The following is a 23,220-nucleotide window of genomic DNA, read 5'->3' on the forward strand; positions in this document are numbered from 1 at the left end:
TTTAGTCTACAACTGACCAAAGAGTAAAAACAGCTCTGACCCCAAAAATATTTTCCATACTGTCTACAGAAGCACTGTGCAGAGCTTTAAAAAAAGAAAGAAAGAAAAAAAAAAACCCTAAGCAATGTCAATGTTAACCTTCCTTGCAGAACTCGGGAGAAATATAAATTATTTAGCACTGCGTTGGACGTGGTTTTGATGGTGCCTCTCTACCTTTATGTAAACCAGCACCTTAGCAAAAAAGAAAAAGAAAGAAAATTCCAGTGACACTTAAGACAAAATACGTTTGTCTTAGCTCTTCCCTGCTGCCAGTCCCTTAAATGGTCGTAGTCTCAACAACCCTGTGAGATTAATCCATGAATGAAATGGCTGGAAGAGGAAAGCAGCAAATTCCACCAAATTTTAACTGACAACAAGGCAGCATTTGCATATCTGAGCTGGGGCACATTGGATGTGGGTTGAAGGCTGAGTTAATTCTTGCCGAGGAAAATCTCTACACGTTCGGGATGACTCTGGAAATGCTTGTAGAAAATTAAAAGTAAACAGGGAGATCTGTGTATGTCGTGCCTCCCGTCCTTCCTCAGAGGTAGTCACGTGAAACGCTACACGTAAGGGGTCGCTCCCAGTAGGACCTTGGTGCCCTGGCCCCAGGACCAAGTCAGGCTTGCTCCAGCAGACGCTCTTCTCTCTCCAGCAGTTTTATTTTTTATTTATAGTTTTACTTATTTGTCTTTGGCTGTGCTGGGTCTTCGCTGCTGCGAGGATTTCTCTCTAGCTGCGGTGAGCGGAGGCTACTCCAGGTGCAGCGCATGGGCTTCTCACTGCAGTGGTTTCTCTTGTTGGGGAGCACAGATTTTCGGGCGCACGAGCTTCAGCATTTGCAGCTCCTGGGCTCTAGAGCACAGGTTCAGCGGTCGTGGCTTAGTTGCTCCGGGCATGTGAGATCCTCCCAGATCAGGGATCAAACCTTCATTTGGCAAGAGTCTCCTTCACTGGCAAGCAGATTCTTTACCACTGAATCACCAGGGAAGTCCTCTCCAGCAGTTTTAATCTCCTCCTCTCAATTGCTCCCAAATCTAAAGACATGTTCAAGTTTAGGATTCAAGGATACACTCTTGCTTTACTGAACTGCAACCAATTCCTCCAAAGATCACATCCATTTCCCATCTCGGTGCCTTAGCTCACACCACCTGTCCAGAAGGCTTTGAAAACATCCATATTTCTGAAGACATCTCTAATTCTCAAAAAGCTGACCCCTTCCTCATCAGTTCCTACCACAAAAGGCTGCTAATCTTCCATACAGAGTTCTTCAATGGCAGGAACCACGTCTTATATTTCCCAGCATCACCGTGCCCTATACAGGGCTTCTAAGAACCGTTTGTTAATAATGACTGCCCCAGTTACTAGATCCAACCAATAAATATTTATTTAACCCCAACCATATCCCACACCCTCTCTCTGCCTCTGGTTATCAGTGGGGGATAAAAAAGGACATGGTTTTTGTTTCATGAAACTTATACTGGTGGGAGGACAGAACAAATAAGAAAAACATAAACAATACTGAGCACTGACCATCAGTCGCAGTGATGAAGAGAAGACAGCCACGCCACAGGAAGCTCACGTGAAGGCCCTGAAGAGGGAAACTGCCAAACCAAGAAGAGGCGGACGGCGACGCCAGCTCTCCCTCTGGACCACTCGTCACCCCCAGCAGCTCCCCTCCTTGGAGGCGCTGCTCCTTGGGGGCCACAGTCTGCCTGGTCCTGTGTTTCTCTGCCCACTCTGATCAGGCGATCACTGCCAGGACTTCAACACAAAAAATCGCACCAAAATCCACATTTGTACTACTTCTACACAGGGCAACCTGGATTCCCCAGAGCCATATCCAATCGAAAATATTAAAAAATGAACTGGGTCGCTCTACTCCCCTCCCCAACCTTCCCACCCTTGGGAAAAAAACTTAACAAGTTCTTCGGTTTCACTTGAGGACCACCATCCATCAGCTACCCAGCCGACTGTATAAGTAGTGTTCTCCACTTCAAAGACCTCCGGGGTTCCCAAGAATTTTCCAGCTACATACTGGTGAGACCAAATTTTCTTCATATCCCTCAATCGAAGCAACATATTGTAACAGACTAAGTGGAGAACTAGATATGAGAATCCAGTCTACGGCCATACCACCCTGAACGCACCCGATCTCGTCTGATCTCGGAAGCTAAGCAGGGTCGGGCCTGGTCAGTACTTGGATGGGAGAATCCAGACATTAAACAGATTCACAAAAATGTAAAAAATACCACTTCTTCCAATATCGTTTTTGTTTGGAAAAATATTGCTCATAAAAACATTTTCAATATGAAATTGGTTTATCACTGTTTTTAGATGAATTGCTATATACTTCTGATATTTCTCAGGTCTAATTTCTAATACCCTGAGTACTGAGCTATAAAAGCTCTAAGGCGTCTAAGGTTTATTACAAAGGGGTCCTAAAATCAGAAACTTTGGGAATCACTGCTCTAAGCTAAAAATATCAGTATATCCTCGTACTCGCCCCTCTAACCTTACACATCCACTTTTGCCAACTCCACCACCTCAATAACCTTTCTCCTAAATCCTCGTTACTCTTTCTTCCCAAGCCCCATAGGCCAAGAGGACCCACAAGAGTATCCTATCAAATCCTGGAACCTAGGAGTGTCACTCACTCAGAAAAAGGATCTTCACAGAGGTAATTAAGTTAAAGATCTCGAGATGAGCTCATCCTGGATTATTCCAGTGGGCCCCAAATCCAATAACAAGTGTCCTTGCAAGGCACACCCAGAGAAGGACAGACACCCGGAGAAGACACCCACGTGAAGGTGGAGGCAGAAATGAGACAGATGCCTGTGGGCCACACAGAGGCCAAGGGACGTCTGGCGCCACCAAAGGCTGGGTGAGGAGAGGAAACTCTCCCCTCGGGCTCCAGCCGGAGTCCAGCCCAGCAACGCTCCCTCCAGACGGCCGGCCTCCAGAGCCGCGAGACACTAAACCTCCGCTGTGTGATTTGCGGCGACCTGCTATGGCAGCCACGGAAACCCACCAGGCCCGGGCCCGGCCTGCGAGGTCAGCGACCATCCAGCCAGCTGGTCACTATGCCCCAATGTGACGCTCAGAAGCACTGTCCCCTCAAACTGCGGCCCTCAGTCATCTTAAATCCCATTCCCTTAACACCCCTGAACGACCACCTCATGGGCTCGACCGCAACGTCCAGACGCCTCCACACAGCACGCCAGGGACCCCACACATTGATCCCAACTTTCTCTCCCACTCCAACCCAGCCCCACTGCACGCCCCACCCCACACCTCAGCCCCATCCACCCCTACACGCCCTCCAAGTTCGAGGCCTGAAACCTCCTCCTTTATTAGGTCCTGTCCAAAGCTGGGCCACTCCCTACCATCTCCATAGCACTTCGTACATCCCTCTCAAAGAACATCCAGGACACTGCATCCCTTACTTACAGATATGTCACTCCCTCCAGACCAGGTTTTCTCAATCTGGGAACCACTGACATTTGAGGCCAGAGAAGCCCTTGTTGTGGGGGGCTGTCTGGAGGACCAGAGAATGCAAGCATCGTCCCCTGGCTCCTGCCTACTCGATGGCAGCGGCTAATACACACACACAGCGCTGTAACAACCCCAGGCGTCTTCAAACACTGCCCGTGTCCCTAGGGGGATCACCCCCGATGAAAAGCGCTGCTCTGGATTGAAGTCTTCAGGGACCCGTCTCCAACATGCTCAGCACTCACACACACTCCCATTCATGAAAGGCATTTTGAGCCCGAGGCATGGGCCGGGCACTGTGCTCCAAGCCAGGGACAAGGCATGAAATACAAGTCTTAGGCCCTGTCCTCATGAAGCCACAGCGGGCAAAGTGCCCACAGGTACTCATTAATAATGACTGAATGACGGGGTCTGCTTGGCACGCACATACAGAGCCCTACTTCCCTTGGAGGGTGGAAAATAAACCCCGGGAGCTAAAATTTTTCTCCTCTTCTCAGGTCCTAGCACTTCATGACTATACGAAACAGGGACCCCTTTATACAGAACACCATGTATTAATAAACGCTGCTCCCTGAAAGCAGGCAAACAGTACACCGTGTGTGTTTGTAACTCCAACGAAGCTACCCACAAATAAAAGAGAATCTCAACCAAGGAAATGAAAGCTAGACGGGATTAATCCCCAACACACTCCACAAACGACTGACCGAGCTAGCTAGCTGCCCCAGAGGCTCCGGAGAGGGCTAAGAGCCTTCCACCGAAAAACAGGAAGATGAGAGTGCCTGAGCTTCCAGAGTATTCCTCCCTCTGCCCAGGAGACACCACTCAAGGCTCTGGCAAGCTCCAAGATCAGACACGTGGCTGAACCGCCCCAGCTCTCACAGAGGCGCTGGGTGCCCTAAAATGCAGAGTAGTTCTCAATGCCAGGGCAACACGAGGGTGCTTACCAGCGATGGAGGCTGTGTGCCAAGGGGAGGGCAATTAAGTTGTAGGGACAGGTCAGGGCGCACAAGTGCTGCGCCCAGACCTGCCTTAAAGAGGCACCTTAACCTCTGCGGGGCTCGGCGTCTGCTGGCATCATGTGAGGAAGTCAGAGCAACCCATCCAGCTCCACACATACCCGGCTTCCCCCCAAAATGGAACAGACTCACAGGATCCCCCTCTCTGGACAGCGAAGAGGAGGGCTCTCCTCCTCTTCCCACCACCACGCGTTCCACCAGAAATGGAAATGAAGGAGCATGCCCTCCGCGTCTGAGCGGCTCTGCGCAGAATCAACCCTCAGACAGACAGGACGCAGTGACCTTTGTCTCCCGCTGTACTCAGAGGAGAGTTCTGGGAAGGTGTACTCTCCGGGATTCTCTCAGTCTCTGATGATTTGAGGGGGACAAGATATAAACGGGAAGCACCATGACAACGCTGGGCTTCCCAGGTGGTGCTCGTGGTAAAGAACCCGCCTGCCAATGCAGGCGATGTGAGAGGCGTGGGTCCAGTCCCTGGGTCGGGAAGATCCTCCAGAGTATGAAATGACAGCCCACTCCAGCATTCTTGCCTGGATAATCCCACGGACAGAGGAGCCTGGCGGGCTACAGCCCATGGGGTGGCCAAGAGTCGGACACGACTGAGCAGGCAAGCATGCACATCACGACAACAGCAGACACTTGCAAGAGACCGACGACTGGTTCAAAGATGGTTTAAACCACGTGGGCAGCTCCTGTTTCCTTCTCAAGAAGCCCATGGAGAGGTGGTCCCACCATCAGTTCAGGAGCTTTACAATTTCATAAAGCCATTCCGTCATCCCCACTTTCATCCACAGGCTCACTGCCTCATGGTCACAAGACAGCTGCCCTAGCTCCCACGACCACCCCGTTTTATTAATTTTCCCAAGATAGAGGCTCTCAGGGCATTAAAAGAGGACACTGTCTCCCATGTCTGTACTTTTTTCGGCAAGGAAATACATTGTTCCCCAGCAGTCAGCCACAAGGCAGGTTCCATTACATCTATCTAGCCAGAATTCAGTCACATCAAGCTGCAGGAGAGGCAAAGAGAGTGAGGATCTGGCTTTGGGGGGAAAAATTTTTTTTGTGGGAAGTCGGAATAGGTAGAGGAAACAGGGATAAGACTGATGGTGAAGTAGCCAACAAGGCATCTGGTACACACTGGGTTGGCCAAAAAGTTTTTTTTGTTTTTGGCACAACATCTTACAGAAAAATACAATACAACCATATCCAGCACCGTGCTGGTAAATGCTTCACAGCCAGCTCCTGAAAAAACTAAAAACAAAACCCCCAAATTTATAGCATTTGCCAACTTTCTTGGTGTAAATACTCCCTTGGTGTCAAAATTGAAGCCACCAGCATGATATTAACCAGCTCACAAAATTCCTGAAATTTTAATGATCAGCTGCTATAAGCCTGCTCTGGCAGGCCACTGAACTGATACCTCAACATGTGGTAACAAATAAGTTTACAGCGCTCCTTCCCACACTCTAGAGAATTAGGTATCATCCTCTCCAGCTCATAGGTGAGGAAAATCACACAGCACCGAAAATCACACAGCACCCCAAATCACACAGCTTAAGTGATAGGGCTGGAATGCTCCCATAACAGCCCCTAACCCAGCCTCATCACAGCTTTGACAGGTCACAAGAGCCTACACCCACACCCTCGAGATCCCTCTGCCTAAACCTCAGCTAAAGAGACTCTATCTTGGTTTGGAACCCACAGCAAAGCTGCACTCCTGTAAACTCAAAGTCACCTAGTAATTGTTCTTTAAGTTATATCCTCCAATAACAATGGAAGTTCACATCAACTGTTACAACATAGAATACATATTAGTAACCAAAAAAAAAAAAAAAAAAATCACCCCTAACGCCATTCCTAGTGGCAGAGTGGTAAAAACTCAGCCTGCCAATGCAGGAGACACAAGAGACGCGGGTTCATCCTTGGGTGGGGAACACCCCCTGGAGCAGGAAATGGCAACCCACGCCAGGGTTCTTGCCTGCGAAATCCCATGGACAGAGGAGCCTGGCAGGCTATACAGTCCATGGGGTCGCACAGAGTCGGGTGTAACTTAGCAACTGAACAACAAACCCATTCTCAAGAGACAGCAATTGTCTACATCTGGGTTATAATTCTTCCAGGTTATGTAGGCATCATATTTTTAAAGTAGAAATCATTTTATTGTGTAACATAAGACTTTTCTTTAATGTAAATTTTCCGAAACAGAAAAACAGGATAGTATAATGAACTCCCTTGTCGCCATCATCCAACTTCAGAAATCATCTAGAGATAATGAACAGTCCAAATATTTCCATGTTCCCTTCTCAGAGGGGAATCTGTAGGAGGCAGGCGCCTCCCTCCACATCCTCCCCTGACCTGGCTTTCCCAGATCAGACCTCAGGTCAGCCCTACTCCAGGCTAAGTTCACCAGCTCCTCCCATCACTGCTCAGGGAACACTGGGAAAGGAAACCTTCAATCAAGTTCACTCTCCTTACGGATCCCTCCACCTGCTCTAATTCCTGTCGAGTCTGTCAAGAAGTCTCACAACTGGGGTTCAGAACCTCATTAAAAGAGCATTCAGAGCAAGCACTGGGTTGGCCAAAAAGTTTCTTCAGGTTTTCCCTACAACATCAATAGAAAAACCCAAACAAACTTCTTGGCCAACCCAATACATCACAATTCTTTAGAATTTCCACTTAGTCCATTCTCCTACCCCCTGCTTTGTTTTCACCTGGGCGGACAAACAGCCAGGAGAGGCACTGCTAACTGGCTCAACTAAAACCCCAGGGCTCCGTTCATCCTCCTCGTCTCCCACTTCATGCTCACTCAAGGCACTTTGCATTCCGGACCTCACTTCTTGGTCTTCCATCTTCCGAAGGAATCACATTTTATATCTACAGGCGCCAGCCTAACTGAGAGATCCACCAGGCTGAAGAATGGTGGCTGCTCACCAAATGAACAGCCTTACAAATATTCCCCAAAAGCCTAGCTGGAAGCCCAGGCCCATGATCAAACATACAATTCTGTAGCCTCCAAAATGTTCAAAGAACATGCTCATGGACAGAGCAAGAACTGAAACACTGAGTGGCTTATCAAGTGCACACAAAAGGGAGCTGCGACCATCTCAAGCCCGAGGCGTGGGATTCTAGTCTGCCGTAGCCACGCACAGCTGATGGAAAACAAGCCTAGGCTGGGAACCATCAGTATCAGAACAGAACTTCAGGGGGGAAAGCAGCTAAATGCATTTGCACTATACTAACACTTCGAATGGCATATTTATCTAAAGACTCCAGCACATCAAATAGCAGGGAGCAGGTAGGATTAAGGGGGAGTCTGGCTTATAATAGTCTCTGCAAGTAAAGACACAAACTAAAGCAGTGGCTTTCAAAACTTCGTATGTTTAGGAATCACCTAGAAAGCATGTTTAAAATGCAAATTCCTCAATGTCCTTCCCAGAAATTCTGACTCAGCAGGTCTGGGGTGGAGGCAGGGCATTACGGCAGCATTTTTAAGGAGCATCTTTGAGAATATGCTCCTGCAGGCGATGACAGCCCCTGGGAAATGACAACCGCCTGAGTTCCTCTGCCTGGGGTGGCAGCACTCCTGTGAGCAGCAGGAGAATCTGACCCAGTGCTTGTTACACTGGTCCTGGCCTAATCTCCACGTAAGTTAAATACAGACATCCCTCCCAAACACCGGTATCGAGGTAGGTAAATGATGGGGCCCTGGCGGTGGTGGTTTAAGTCGCTAAGTCGCGTTCAACACCTGTGACCCCATGGACTGTAGCCCACCAGGCTCTTTTGTCCATGGAAATTTCCCAGGCAAGAATCCTGGAGTGGGTTGCCATTTCCTTCTCCATCACGGGGCACTGGGGCCAGTCAATTCATCTCAGGGGTAAGTTTTCTCTGTAACCATCTTTGCCTTTTATTCCCCCCCGGGGAACTGGTCAACCTATCTCTCACCCAGAACAACTTCATCAACATCCTCCCTCTCAAAGATCCTTGAGAAACAAATTTTCCCTCCCCTCCCCTCCACCTCCCCAGCTGTGACTAAAATAAGCATTTAATGTTTTAAGGGTTTTAGATGCTAACAAGAAAACAGGCGTTACCAAAATAAAACATGCATTGGGACAGTCAAGTTATAAATACTCACAATTGCTCATTAAGAGTTCTTTCTGCGTTTTATTCATTTCCTCGAGAACTATTTACTGAGCACCTAGTCTCATCCCAACTGTGAAGGCCACTGACAAGCCCCTGCTGCCATGCAGCTGACATCCTGGTGTGCAAGGAAGACAAGGGAGAGGACACGGGCCCTAATGATGGAATTTCAGACGGTGACAAGCAGTACAAAGCGTACTAACAGGCTTCCCTGGTGGCTCAGCGGAGAAGAATCCGCCTGCCAATGCGGGAGACACGAGTTCGATCCTGGTCCACAACCACAGGGCCGGTGCTCCAGAGTCGGGGAGCACAGCTCCTGAAGCTCACGCACCCCAGAGCCTGTGCTTCCCAACACAGACACGGCAGCAACCAGAGGCCTGCGTACCGCAGCTGGAGCGCCCACCACGCGGCACTCACGGCAACGAGAGGAAAGCCCGAGCGGCAGGAGAGACCCAGCGGAGCCAAAAACACAAACAAGTAAAATCATAAAAACAAAAACAAACACAAAACAATGAACTAACAAGGATGAGAGAAGATGGGTCACAGCAAGGCCTCCTGGCCCGGGATCCTCTGTAAGTAAACGACAAGAGACGTGAGCGCAGGAGCAACGAGGGACAAGAAGCCAGACACAAGGAGCTGGGCCTGTGAGCAGAGAGGAGGTCCCAGCACACAGCCCGGAGGAGGCCGAGAGAGTCAGGAGCCAGCCCTCCAAGGGCAGAGTCCTGTGCGTGTTATCAGAAGGACAAGGAAGCCCCGGGAGCATTTAACGAGCGAAGGGTCACACTAAGAGCAGCCGGCCTGTACCCAGCACCGTCTGTGAGCCAGGCACTGGTCAGATCTCATTTTACCTGTAGGAACAGGTGAGAATCCCACCCCACAGGTCAGATCTGAGCCCAACAGGCAGTCAGTGACGGAGCCAGGAGGCTAACTACAGGCAGAGGTTGTGGAGCTGAGCAAGGACAGATTGGTTAAGGAGTTTGAGTGTTATTCCAAGTGTGATGGAAAGATATAGGAGGGGGCTAAGACATCTCATTCCCTTAGAGCTAAGGGAGGGGACGCCTTCTGGGGAAAGCCCACCATGCCCTGGATGAGCAGTGAGACTAAACTGCTGCAACCTCAGGCACACATACTGACAGATATCTAACCCTGCCCTGCCTGCAATGGAAAAAGCTCTGCAGCCCCTGGAGAACTGGATCCCACCTTCCCTGGTCACTGCCTCAAAGTGGCCTCAGCAGCTCAATCACCTTGATCTTGTTAGCAATGCAAAGAGGTGGAGCCCCCTCTCAGCCCCACTCAATTTGAGAAACCCGGCCATCTGTTTTCAACAAGCCCTACAGCTGTGCTGAGTTATCCCCACGCAGCCATTCCCACCGTACCCCTTCCCAAACCTCGCTCCCCGCACACCAGGCAGCCCTCCGCCAGGGCCCTGCTGATCGGCTTCTACGGCTCCTGACGCCTGGAAATCTCACTGTCGCCCCAACCTACTTAACTACTTTGATTTCCTAAAAACATTTACTATTATTCAGCTGTTTAGGCCTCTTCTACCCCCAAAGTAAAAACTCCTCTTCCTTCATAATTCTGTAGTTTCACTCTGCTTTCAGCCTTGTAGCCTCCAGAGTAGATGGCAAGGAGGCTGCCTTAACCTAGACTTTCCCTAACACCCCACCCCTCAGTTGCCAGATTTCTCTTCACCCATTCCCACTTCATGCCTACGTTCCTACAAGTACCGATGCCCTGGGCATCCTAGGGACTAACTGCAGGAGGGGCCGGGTACTCCCCTGATTCCTAAAAGGCTCTCCTCCCTGCCCTGGAGAAACGGCAGGGGGCAACACACAAATAAATACAAAATTAAAAATTACATACTTAGCCCAGCAGCCTCCTCAGAGGCCTGTCTAGCATGAGACCTGAATGATGAAGAAGCAGCCCAAGGGGAGTTTAGAACAACAAACACTTGGGTGTGGAAACCATGCCTTAGTCTGCTCTCAGCGTTTTATGTCTATTATCCATATAACCTTCCAACAGTCCTACGGAGAAGGAAGTATTCTCACTCCCAGTCTGCAAGAGGGGACACTGAGGCGCGGAGAGCGTAAGGAAGTATATGTGAACAGCAGAGCCGGGATTCACACCCAAGCATGCTGGCTCCAAAGCCTACCCTCCTAACCACAGGCTTGGGTGAGAACAGCGAGGTGGAATGGTGCAGTGAGGGTGGAAAGGCAGACGGGATCCAGGTGGCAGGTGACCCGGAGCAAAGAAGAGTCAGCCTGAAGCAGAAAAGAAGTCAAGCATATTTGGTGAAACTGGAGAGCGGCCGGGTGGACTGGAAACATACTTGGGAAATGGACTGGACAAGATGATGTGAAGATCACGGGGTCTAAGAGAGGAGGGGGAGGAATCAAGAAGCCCTGGCAGTTTTCTAAGGCCCTGTCTTCAAGGCTTGAGGGCAGAGGATAAAGTATTGTAACACAAGACACACTCAAGTCCTGCGGAGCACTGAGGCCCAGCAAGCTCTCAAATGAACGGAATCAATCCATCGAGCAAGTTAAAGCTTCCAGTTCCACCCCAACCCTCCCCTACACTTCTCTGCAGGGGGTCTTCACGCAAGGGTCCATCCTGTCCCCTGGGAAGGAGTTTCCACAACACTATTAGCACCAGTTAACAACAATAAAAGCTGCAGTTACAGCAATAAGAATAGCTTTACCAAGAGGAGGGTTTTGCCTCACAAAAAATGTAACAGGTTTAGAACCAGAGCGCTTAAAGTTTTCTGAATAGCACAACGATACTAATTTACAAATGAGGAGTTATACAGCTTGCCCCACCCCAGGCCACACAAATGCAAAGAGGTTGAACCAGAATCCAAATCCAGGTCTGCCTACATTGGAAGCTCATGCTTCCATTAAAGCCAGCATTTCCCACAATCTGGGGCAAGTCTCTCTGAGGGACTACACCAATGGTTTCCACTGAACTTTTTGAAGTTTTAATATTTATGGTCTTGTTTCAGGACAAATAATCATATGTAATATCAAATAAAAATTTTAAATGGGATATAGACATGACTTCATATGAATTTTTATCTATCACATCAAATCCATGACGTCTTGTGAATTATTGCTCAGGAAACAGAAGAAGTTTCCTAAAAGGAAAAGAAAAAATTAGAAGTACAGGTGATGGAGGGAGAAGAGAGAACTCTTGAGGCAACGCATAAATAACAGAGGCTTGTGAAACACTGCTCACCACAGCCCCGCCCCAGAACAGCCAAGCACCTGTTCCATATTGTATTCAAATTTGGCTACAGCCCCACATAACTCTGACTCTGCTCCAGAGATAAAACGCTGGTTGCCTCCGGGGAAAGGGAATAACATTAGAACAACACAATTTAGCATAAATCATCCTTAACACAGCATTGGTCTTGACAGAAGACACCGTTTTGCTGGTCCAACTCCTCTGCTTAACCCTATAAACACACCTAGAGTCAGGTAAACTCTCCTGAGCCTCACTTTGTCAAAACGAAGTTTTAGAGTTCCCATGAACTGTCATGAGACCCTAAAATCCAAAATTAATGTTTTCCAAAATCAGAGAGGCCCCAAACCTGAATGAGTGTTGGCCTGAGGAATAAACGTTAAATAGTCCCACAAGGCATCCCAGGTCCCCATTCCTTAACAAGGAAACAAGGGGAGGAAGGATGTATTTGTGTGCGTTCAATTGCTCAGTCATTTCCCACTCTTTGCGACCCTATGGACTGTAGCCCACCAGGCTCCTCTGTCCACACGGGATTTTCCAGGCAAGAATGCTGGAGTGGGTTGCCATTTCCTTCTCCAGGAGATCTTCCCGACCCAGGGATCGAACCTGCATCTCTCTCTCACATCTCCTGCACTGGCAAGTAGGTTCTTTACCAATGCACCATCTGAGGAGCCTTTTAACTGGGCAGATGCTATCAATTATGCTGCCCTCTGGTAAGATGTGATGAGGCATTAATTACATGATAATGAAAATCAGCCAGTGTCCCTGACCCCCAGCAAAATCTTAATAATCCTCTTCTACAAATGTTTAAGTTATTAACTTCCTTTAAACCCAGTTGCTAGTGTTTGTTATTTCATCTGTAACACTGAACTTTATTCTGGGTAGGAGTAGCAGGGAGAGATGGGTGGGAAAAAATCTGCAAAATCTCATCAAACTCCTGTCCTCCAGTTAAGCTTCCACCGAGAACCACCCGTCAAAGCTTCCCAGCTTCTATCTGAATTACTCCACGTTTAACATGCTAAACCTCTAAAAAGAGTCGTCACTCCTTATCCTTGTGAAACATTATCAACAGAATAGTTTAACCAGAACAAGCATTCTTCCTCTATTATTGAAACAGATACATTTATCAAAAGGGAAGTCTTAAGGAGCCTCCTCGGCTTCTTTACAAAGCCCTTTCTGTGATATTCAGTTCAGTCACTCAATCGTGTCCAACTCTTTGCCATCCCAGGGGCTGCAGTATGCCAGGCTTCCCTATCCATCACCAACTCCTGGAGGTTGCTCAAACTCATGTCCCTCGAGTGGGTGATGCCATCCAACCATCTCATCCTCTGCTGTCCCCTTCTCCAGAGGGTAAGAGCTATCATGCTATTAGTGGCCCTGTAAACTTTTAATAGAAGCTTTTTAGGTTCCCAGAAAGAGAAGTTCTGAAATGTGCTCACTTCATGTTTAGCTGAAGAAAACAGAGGATGGGTGGGCTACAGCTGGCAAACTCAAAACACAGCTGGGTAGCAGGTGATCTTAAAAAAGAAAAAAAAAAAAAAAAAGGCAAATCCCTGGGCAAACCGCGTAGTCAGGGGTGATCATTATAACTGGAGAGTTGTTACATAATTACTTGTTAACTACTGACAAACATATACATGACTACAAAATGCCATGGTTACTCTGGCCACTGAGGCTAGTTCAAGAGTGAAGGTTTCTCTAATTTCACTCAAAGAAACAAGCAACCCGGGGACCCATTCCCTTCCAAGGTAACCTGACAGCTTTTACATATACAAAACAGCCTCCAGCAATTAAGCCAATCGCCTCTGGGGAAGAAAATCAGTGTTTCCCTGTTAAATTGATTCTTAAAGAGAAGAGGGGAGGCAAAAGCACTTTCAAACAGCCATAATATTCATCACCTGGACAAAACCGACTTCCACTCCAAAGGTGAAAATTTGAACAGAAAAGGTCTTCCCCAACCCACCCCACCCCCGTCCCTGCTCAGCTGGCGCAAAACCCAAGACCTGTGTCGGAGGCACTGCATTCCAACATTTTTCAAAAAGTTTACGAGGATTTACCGAAGCGGCGGGGAGAAAAATAAGGCAGGCAGAGGCGGGGGAGAGGGAGCAAGAGGGTTTCCGCAAGGAAGAACCGGGTGAAGCGCCCGGCTGCGCCGCGCAAGGCCCGGTAACCGGGAAGCGACCCGGCACCGGGAGAGCGAGCGCCCCAGGGGAGCGCGGGGCCTGCCAGCTGCTCGGCCTCCGCCCCCGGGGTCCCCCCCAGCGCCTCCCCCCCGGGCCGACCCCGCCGCCAGCCCCTCTCTGCCGCCCCTGCCCCCGCAGCGGCGGCGATGCCCACGGGGCCAACTTGGCCCTGGGTCAGCGCTGCGGAGCGCAGCCCCGGGTGCTGGGGAGGCCGCCGGCGCCCTTACCTCCTTCTGCTTGGGGTCCTGCGGGTAGACATCTGGCGGCCCGAGTCGGGGGCGTTTCAGCGGTCTCTGCTCATAGCTGAGAAGCCCGAAGGCGGCCATGATCTCTCATGTTAACCGGCGAAATGAATGAGAGTTGGAGCTGGAGCAGCCGCCTCCGAGCAGCAGGGAGCAGCGCTTTGCAGACAGGCTCCCTCTCCCCTCCTCGCTCGCTCACTCGCGGCGGCGCTGCAGGCAGGAATAAAGCAGGTTGGATGCTGCCGCTGCCCGGCACGCAGCCTTCGCGGGCGCCCTGCTGCGCTGGAGCCCCCCCGCCCCGGGACGCACCGCCGCCCGAGAGCCCGGAGGTCCCCCGGGGCCTCCGCGGCGCCGGCCTCCCTTGCACCCGCCCCCCGCACCCCGCCACCCCGTCCCCGGGGGGAGGAGCGGCTGATGGGAGCGTGTGACTTTTTCACCAGTGGCCCCAAGCCCACCCCAGCCGGGCGCGGGGTGGGGTGGGGGAGGGGCACAGGGGATGGGGGGAAAAAACTTTTCCTGGCGCCCCAGGCGGGCGGTCAAGTGCTCGCCCCCGGCGAGGGAGGCCCGCCGGAGCCGAGGGGAGGCTGGGGAGCAGCCCGCCCCCGCCCCCCTTTCTAAGACAGGGACCCTTCCCCGCTCGCCGCGCGCCCCGCAGACCCCGCCACCTGGGCGCGCGACCCGGCTGGGAAGGAGGGAGACGGCCCGGAGGGGGGTTGGGGACGGGCAGGGACGCGGACGGCGGGGAAGCAGCCAGTGCCTCCTAGACGCCGGCCGGGCTCCGGTGGCGCATCCGCGGCTCCGCTGCCCCCGGCGGCTCCGGGCAGGCGCCGAGCAGCGCGGCTGGCGGCCGCGGCGGCTGGAGGGGGCCGCGCTCGCGGTGGCTCGGGGCCGACTTAACCCTTTGCTGCCCCTCCAGGGGCTGGGGGAGGAAGGGGGCGCGAAGGGGGTCGGCGGCGAGCGCCGACGGGAGCAGCGAGCCCGCGGGCGCCTCGGGCTCCTGCAGCCCGCCGCCCCCCGCCCTCACCCCGACCGCGGCGCCCCCCGCCCCCGCCACCGACGGTTTACCTGTTGGTCCCCCGCTAGTGGGCAGGGGCTGCCGGCAGCGGCAGCACTTCGGCGGCCGCAGCCTCCATGATTCGGGCTGGGATGGGGGCGGCGGGGGGGACTGGGTTTGATCCGGCTTGTAAGGTAGCAGTCTCGCCCGGGCGAGCTCCGGGGACGCCGCGAAGTTTGCCGCTGTCCGGGGGTGGCGGACGACGCCGGCTCGCCGCCGCCGGCGTTCTCGCCCCCACGGCCGAGGAGCGCGAGCTTCCGAGTTGGCGGACGGCGGCGCGGCGGCCGCACTGAGCATGCCCAGCGCGGCTGCCGGACCGCGGAGGAGTTGGCTGCGAGCGCGCTCCGATCCGCCTCTCCGGGTTTTCGCAGCCGCAGAGCGCGCAGCCCGCGGGCCCGGGCGCCGGGGCTGGCCCTGGGGTGAATCTGGGCGAGGGAGGGGGCGCCCCAGGACCCCTCCCCCGGCCGCGAGCTGGGCAGTCCGCCCCGACCTCTGTTAAGGTCGCCGTCCCCGCGGCCTGTGCCGGAAACCTCACCTGCGCCGCGCGTGCGGAGTGAGGCGGGGGTACCCTCCCGGGGGGACCTTGCTCATCCAATCCGCCCGCGCTCCCCGCTGGCTCTGGGGCGTGGGCACCCAGATGCGGGGCCACCTGCCGCGAGCCCGGCGAGACTGCAGCTGCGGAGGCGGGCCCGGCCAGTCCCGAGGGGCCCAGCGGGAGGCGCGCCCGGGAGGATGCGCCCGCGCTTGGCCAAGAATGATGGCTGCCATGTATGGAGCCCTCGCTCGTGCCAGGATCTTGACAGCAAAGGTCTCTGGTCCTTTAAAAAAAAAAAAAAAAGGAAAGAAACTTACAAGGTTTTACTGTACCCCTTTTATAGATTAGAGAAATCGAGTCACATTAGGAAGGCCCGGTGACTTGCTCAAAGCCGCGAAGCAAACTGATCACAAGTTTCTGATCTATTGCCCACAACTTGGAACTGGGAGGAATGGGTTCCTGAACTGCCCTTGCCTGATAGGGTCAAGTTCCTCCCACCTTGAGGAATTCTCAAGACTCCTATTTCATTCTCTATAAGATGGTGCGAGTGAAATCTAACCCCAAAGCCTTTGCACAGTGCCAGGCATAACCTATGTGCTCAAGAGATGTTGGTTAAACCTGGTTAAATCTGATGACTTGAACCAAAGGCGGTGGTATGGGGGGGTGGAGGGTGGATATAAGCCACTGGGGATAGGAGGCTAGTTCTTAACTCTTGACTCTGACCTATTAGCACTTCCCAAGGCAGCTGAGGCCGATTCAGGCCGGTAGTTTCCGGATTCTTGACTCAATCTGAGCAAATAATTTTAGAGAACAGTTCCACCAAGAAGCGTTTCCACTGCACCCTCCCCAAAGGACTTCTCTTCCACTAACACCTTGGCTGTAACTTCAAAGCTGAACTTGCCCTTGGGATATAGGTATCTGTCAAATCTAGCTTCCTTGCTTGAGAAATAGTTATCTAACTTTGTTATGAAAATTGTCAAACCAAAATGCAGAAAAAATAGCATAATGAACCCCCAAGTACTCATCTCCCATCTGTGACATCTAAGCAAAACTTAGAAAAGTTTTGCTGTTTGTGTTTAATCTCTCCTGCCCCCAACACAGTTACATAAACTGGAAAAGACAGTGTTGTTCACTGTGGGGACTTGGGTGCACAGCATGGAAACTGGCATGTAGTGGGCACTCAAAAAGATGTTTGTTAGCTGGTGGGATGGATGAGTAGGTGTGGGTGTGGGTGAATAGGTGTGTGGATACATGGATCTCCAGTGGTATTTTGGTGATAGCTGGTTGGGAGATGTAACCTCAATTCTTCCCTTGAAATACCTAGGCAACAGTCTCCAGCAGGCCTCCACAAAGGAAAAACTTTTGAAGCACTCAAAATCACATCTGACCATAAAGGTTTTAAAGTCAAAGTGAGTTAATAATGTGTCCCTAGTGTTTGGGGAAAAGGGAAAAGGAGAGTTCTGTTGATCTCCCTTCTTTTTCCCTCCCTTGTTTTGAGACAGTCTGGCATGGATTCTTTGGCCCTTTGAACATTTAAAGAAAAAGTGAATTTTTTTAAAAAATAGCTTCCGTAAGCTGTGATACTTCCTCAAAAATCATCATTTCGCTACATGAACTTCTCATGGATGTTTGGTTCCCTCACCCTGACATTTGCACCTGTCACAATCTGCCACCACCTACCAATCCAATTTTTTCTCCTTAATCCCTCACCCCAGTTAGCTCTCCCTCATATTTCCAAATATGAAATTCCTGGGCCCTTCACTTTCCGATAGCCACCTAAGGACAGTCCTTAGAGTCGACTCCTGAATGAAGCCCACCTCGAACTCTTTTTTTTTTTTTTCCGTATGTATTTTTGGTTGCCCTGGGCCTTCCTGTTGCGTGCGGACTTTTCACTAGTTGCAGCGAGGAGGGGCTGCTCTGGCTACAGCGAGCGGACTCTCACTGCAGTGGCTTCTCGTTGCAGAGCACAGGCTCTACACAGGCTCAGTGGCTGCAGCTGGCGAGCCCTCAGCTCAGGCTCAGTAGCCTGTGCTTAGTTGCTCCGTGGGATGTGGAATCCTCCCAGACCAGGGCTCAAGCCTGTGTCCCCTACATTGTGGCAGGTGGACCCCTATCTACCACCACCAGGGAAGCCCCCACCTCAGACTCTAGAGGCACAAAATCATCTTTTGATTCTTTCAGTACCCTTAACGTAATTTTCATTCTCTTATATTTTTCACCAGTTCTATTGAAAAAATAACTGACATCCATCACTGTACAAGTTTAAGGCATACAGCATGATGGTTCAATTTACATATATTGTGAAATCATTACTGCAATAGGTTCAGCTAACACCCATCCTTTCATACAGATACAATGAAAAAGGAAAGAAAAAAGGGGGACATTTTTCTTTTTGTAATGAAAACTCAGGATATAGTTTCTTAACGACTTTCCTATACACCATATGGCAGTGCTAACCATAGTCATCATGCTGTACATTACATCCCTAGCTCTTATTTATCTTATAACTGAAAGTTTGTATCTTTCAGCCGCCTTCCTCAGTTTCCCCATCCCCCAATCCCCTGCCTCTGGTAACCACAAGTCTGATTTCTTTTTCTGTGAGTTTGGTTTTGTTTTGGTTTTGTTTTTAGACTCCACATATAAGTGAGATCATACAGCCTTTGTCTTCTGATTTATCTAACCGGGCTTCCCAGGTGACTCAGTGGTAAAGAATCGCCTGCCAGTGCAGGAGATGCAACAGACACAGGTTCAATCCCTGGGTTGGGAAGATCCCCTGGAGGAGGAAATGGCAACCCACTCCAGTGTTCTTACCGGGAGAATCCCAAGGACAGAGGAGCCCAGCGGGCTACAATCCATGGGGTCGCAGAGTCAGACATGACTGAGCATGCACACACGTCTGATTTATATCACTTAGCATAATGCCTTAGAGATCCATCCAGATTGTCACAAATGGTAGGATTTCCTTGTTTATCTAATGGCTGAATAATATTCCACAACATCTTTATCCACGTGTCCATTAATGAACACTTAGGTCATTTCCATGTCTTAACTACTGTAAGTATAGCTGCTATGAACTAGGGATATAACTGCTATGAACTGGGGTTACAGGTATCTTTCCAAGTTAGTGTTTTCATTTCCTTCAGATATATTCCCAGAAGTGCTCATTCTCTTCTTTTAATATCTCATCATTTACTGGCATACTTTCAGACTTGCAACACAGAACAGTCTTGTTCACCATCCCCACCTCACCCTCTCACTCTCCTTCCGTTCCAGAGCTGATCTTTAGGCTCACTCAGGCCAGTTAGCCACAGGGTCTCCTGCGCCTGAACTTCCATCACAGTGCTGGTTAGCACAGCAGAGAGGCACAGATTCTTTATCAAATAACGTAGGTCTCATTTGCTACTGTTCCTGGCAGGGGGAAGCTTTAGTCACCCAGTGCAACCCCATGGACTGTAGGGATCTTCCCAACCCAGGGATCAAACCCAGGTCTCCTGCCTTGCAGGTGGATTCTCTACTCTCTGAGCTACAGGGAAGCCCACTGTTCCTATAAGGGGCATCTTATCTTTTTGGCTAATGACCCTCCCTTCCCTAGGCCTGGGAACGGTCTGTACAGAATATGAATTACTCGAAGAACACCAGAAGCTCTCCAGAGAGGCCCCAGCCTAGGCCTCAGCCTAGCAAAAAGAGATGAGTTCAGGTGCCTGAGGAAGTTTAACACAGCTGGTGAGGGAAAGGGATTGAAATGCAGGCAGAGAAGGAGAAATTATAAGCCATTCAAAGCATATGGGACTTTATCCTCCAAGTATGAAGTTAAATCTCTAGGGCTGCTTTTGTGGGTTGAGGCATGTTTAGAAGTTTGTAAAAAGGGATGTGACCTTTTCTCTTGGGTCACATCCAAGGACTCCTCAAAGATCCCTGAGCCACCGGGATCTTCCTAGCTGCTTCTGTCCTTTCTGCTAGTCTTGGTTTTTCAAAATTCTACAAGGAGTCCCTCATAGTTGAGTCCTTTCTTGTGTTCTTGGATGAGGTCCCTTTAAGACAGCTCACGAGCTGGCTTTTTCTCCCTGCATTTAGTCTGTAGGAAATGTGTAGATGCCTTTGCCTGTGCACACTCTGGGGCAGGCATTTTCTCTCCAGCCTTATCTCCTTGCCCACATGGACACGTTGTGCAAGTCACAGTTCTTCACCTTGAAAGATCTCAACTCTAGGTCAGAGACCACTTCTTTGGGTTCTTGCAAACTGCAGCAGACAGAGGTTAAATGCCCAGACCAGTGATCCCCTCAAAACTCTTTTCATGAGGCTTGAGGGGAGGAATAACATTTCTTGGGAGAGAGAGACATAATCATATGCGCCAGAAAATGAGAAAATGAGAGTAGAGAATGGCTAGGAGCAGAAGCAAGGTGCTGGCCCTCCAGAAGCAACGGTCCCCTTATCCTTATTTTACAAATTAGCACTGGAGGCGCCGGAGGTGAAGTTAGCTGGCGCAAGGGCAAGCGGCAGAGCCGGGGGTCAAACCTGGGCCCCTCTGACTCTCCTTTTACTGTCAGCATGCTACCTGTATTAATAACCATTTACATAACACTTATAGAAGGGGACCTCGGAAGACAGATCTTGTAGAGGAGAAGTAAAACTCCCGACAGCTCACTCTGGCATCGTGCATGCTTCCACTCAAGTGGAAAGGAACAATTCTCCATGTAGCGCCTGTAGGTGAAGTAATTAAAGTTGCTGGTTTTCCCCGTGGGACTGAGGCTTGCCCAGGTGTAGGTATTACTGTGTTTTGTTAACAGATTGTCTAGAGGCAGTCTTGCTTATTTTCAGTTTTTCTTACATCCCCATTACATTTAAAAGTATTTATCCCATGCCTGGTTCTGAATCAAAAAAATAAAAATTCCCCGTTTCTTTTAGGCTCTTAAAAATAAGAAAAAGGAAAATAAGAATGATTTGAGAAGGACTCAAAATAGAGGAAAAGACAAATGGGAGATTCATCTGGGGACATTCCAACCAAATGAAATTTTTAATATGGTCTTTAGGCTGTTTAGAGAAATGTAAAGAATACAGACATAAAGACTTCCTAAAGCAGTATTGACAATAGAATTATATTGCTATTCTAAATATATACTTTTACATTTTCTGGTAGCCACATTAAAAATGTAAAAATTGATAAATTAATTTTAGTAATGCTTTTGTTTAACCCAATATAAGCAAAATATTGCTTTTCAACATGTGGCCAGTCTTTGAACTGTGGTGCTGGAGAAGACTCTTGAGAGTCCCTTGGACTGCAAGGAGATCCAACCAGTCAGTCCTAAAGGAAATCAGTCCTGAATATTCATTGGAAGGACTGATGCTAAAGTTGAAACTCCAATACTTTGGCCACCTGATACAAAGAACTGATTCATTGGAAAAGACCCTGATACTGGGAAAGATCAAAGGTGGGAGGAGAAGGGAATGACAGAGGATGAGATGTTTGGATGGCATCACCGACTCAATGGACATGAGTTTGAATAAATTCCGGGCGTTGGTGATGGACAGGGAAGCCTGGCGTGCTGCAGTCCATTGGGTTGCAAAGAGTCGGACATGACTGAGAGACTGAACTGAACGAGATATTTAACAGTCTTTTTTTTTTCCTGCTAAGTATTAGAAATCTGGTGTTCACTTTACACTTATAGCATATCTCATTTCAGACCATCCACATTTCATGTGTTTGGCAGCCACATATGCCTAGTGGCTACCGTATCGGTCAGCCCGACTCTAAAGGGATGTTTCAGTCCTCGTGAACCTGTAACGTGTGGGATCTTAGTTAAATCACTGAGAAAGCAGGAGAGTTTCCAGATTAAAAGAGCAAAAAATAATGGAAGGAATTAAAGAAGAGAAAGGTCAGAAAGTAAAGAAAAAACGTAAAGACAACTTGGGAAGACAGTGGATACCCAAAGAGCACTTAGTGGCTCAAGAGGCAGGATTGTCACGAAGGCAAGGACCTGGAAAGAAAACTCTGGGGACTAAAAATCAAGGGGTGGGGTAAGTGAGTTTTGAATTACAGAGCTGAACCAATGACAAGGCTGAATATTTAACCTCATTCACCAGCAAATTGGTGTGTGCCACAATTACAAAAAGAAGGACAGCTCGTTGGTTTCTGCAGAGGGACCGTGGTGCACATGGCAGGATCACATACCCAGCTTTTCGGCACCAGAATCCTATTTTACTCCTTTACCCAGAGCTGCTACGTCAGACAAATGCTACACAAACTCAAGAAAGAGTTCAGCAGAAGATCAGAATGCTCATTTATTGACATACTGGAATAGCCCTTTCCAGGGACTGAAATAGAGATAGCGCCTTATTCAGATCACCTCCAGTCAGTTTTCAAGTTTGTTGTAAAAACAAATTAGTAAGCAGAAGGTTGTTTTAGTAAGTGTAAAATTAAAGCAAGGAGAACTGAATCATCTCTGGGGCACGTTCACAGAGTGCCCCCACGGTAGAACTCACCTCCCTTGTGACTGGCATGGGTCACGTGCCACACCTCAGCGCAGGGGTGCCTTTGGAGAATTGTTACTGACCAGGGCTTGTATTGGGCTTCCCTGGTGGCTGAGCTGGTAAAGAATCTGCCCGCAACGCGGGAGACCTGGGTTCGATCCCTGGGTCAGGAAGATCCTCTGGCGTAGGAAGTGGCTACCCACTCTGGTGTTCTTGCCTGGAGAATTTCATAGAGAGAGAAGTCAGGCCAGCACAGCCCATGCTGTAGTCACAAAAAGCCGGACACGACGGAGTGACTAACACTTGTCCTCTCCAATGCTTGTATTAGTTACTCCATAGCCAGGGTTCCTGGTGGTCTGCAGGGTTTTTGTTTTTTGTTCTTTTTTTTTTAGGTTTGTTTATGTTGGACTTGCACGGTCACTCCTGGACTCTAGAAAAACCTGCCTGAACTGGGTCCACATTCTCAAGTGACACTAATGTATTGGTGTGGAGGCAGACCTGCCCTTTGGGGTGCAGCCTGTTGTCATAGCCCCAGCTGACCGGCTCCCCTCAGAGCAGGGCTCCCCCACATGGCTCCTGTAGCCCAAGAGAATGAGCGCCTTGTTATACGGGGACATCTGCTAATCAGGGCTGGCTTCAGACGTTCCTGCTGAGAGAGACATATACAGAAAGAGAAGTTCCTTTTCAGTTATCCGATTCTCTGGTTACTGATTTCTTAGTGTTAGTGATCCAGCCTTCATCATCTATTAGTTACAGATTATAACTCATCTGTTAGGATGTTTTACATCTGTTGAAAGTGCATCTTACAAACCTATGT

The 23,220-nt window shown here is 49.9% G+C and overlaps 2 protein-coding genes across 3 annotated transcripts in view; both read right to left on the reverse strand.

The window, feature by feature from the left end:
* The window catches only part of MED12L (mediator complex subunit 12L), a 343,991-nt gene extending 328,458 nt beyond the window's left edge, over positions 1-15,533 (reverse strand). For both annotated transcript variants that reach the window (XR_010664265.1, XM_065943498.1), the window contains exons 1-2: positions 15,412-15,533; positions 14,332-14,556 (exon numbers count right to left, since the gene is read on the reverse strand). Coding sequence is in view for 1 of the 2 variants with exons in the window: in XM_065943498.1 (XP_065799570.1) it covers positions 14,332-14,430 (99 nt within the window). In the remaining variant the exon portion in view is untranslated. The remainder of the gene's footprint in view (positions 1-14,331; positions 14,557-15,411) is intronic.
* Positions 15,107-16,168, reverse strand: LOC136172984 (basic salivary proline-rich protein 3-like). The gene is made up of 2 exons (XM_065942129.1): positions 15,936-16,168; positions 15,107-15,890 (listed from the first exon to the last, which is right to left on the reverse strand). The coding sequence occupies exons 1-2, from the start codon at positions 16,166-16,168 to the stop codon at positions 15,107-15,109; spliced, it is 1,017 nt and encodes a 338-aa protein (XP_065798201.1).
* Positions 16,169-23,220: the final 7,052 nt, after the last annotated feature.

Source organism: Muntiacus reevesi, chromosome 8 (assembly GCF_963930625.1).
Source record: "Muntiacus reevesi chromosome 8, mMunRee1.1, whole genome shotgun sequence".
In the NCBI taxonomy this organism is placed as follows: Eukaryota; Metazoa; Chordata; class Mammalia; order Artiodactyla; family Cervidae; genus Muntiacus; species Muntiacus reevesi.

Bases quoted from the DNA above. Each gene is read 5' to 3' on its own strand.
- LOC136172984 (XM_065942129.1), bottom strand. From the start codon at position 16,168: ATGGCAGCCATCATTCTTGGCCAAGCGCGGGCGCATCCTCCCGGGCGC. The intron at 15,891-15,935 runs GTGAGGTTTCCG...ACCTTAACAGAG, and splicing joins ACTCCGCACGCGCGGCGCAG to GTCGGGGCGGACTGCCCAGC.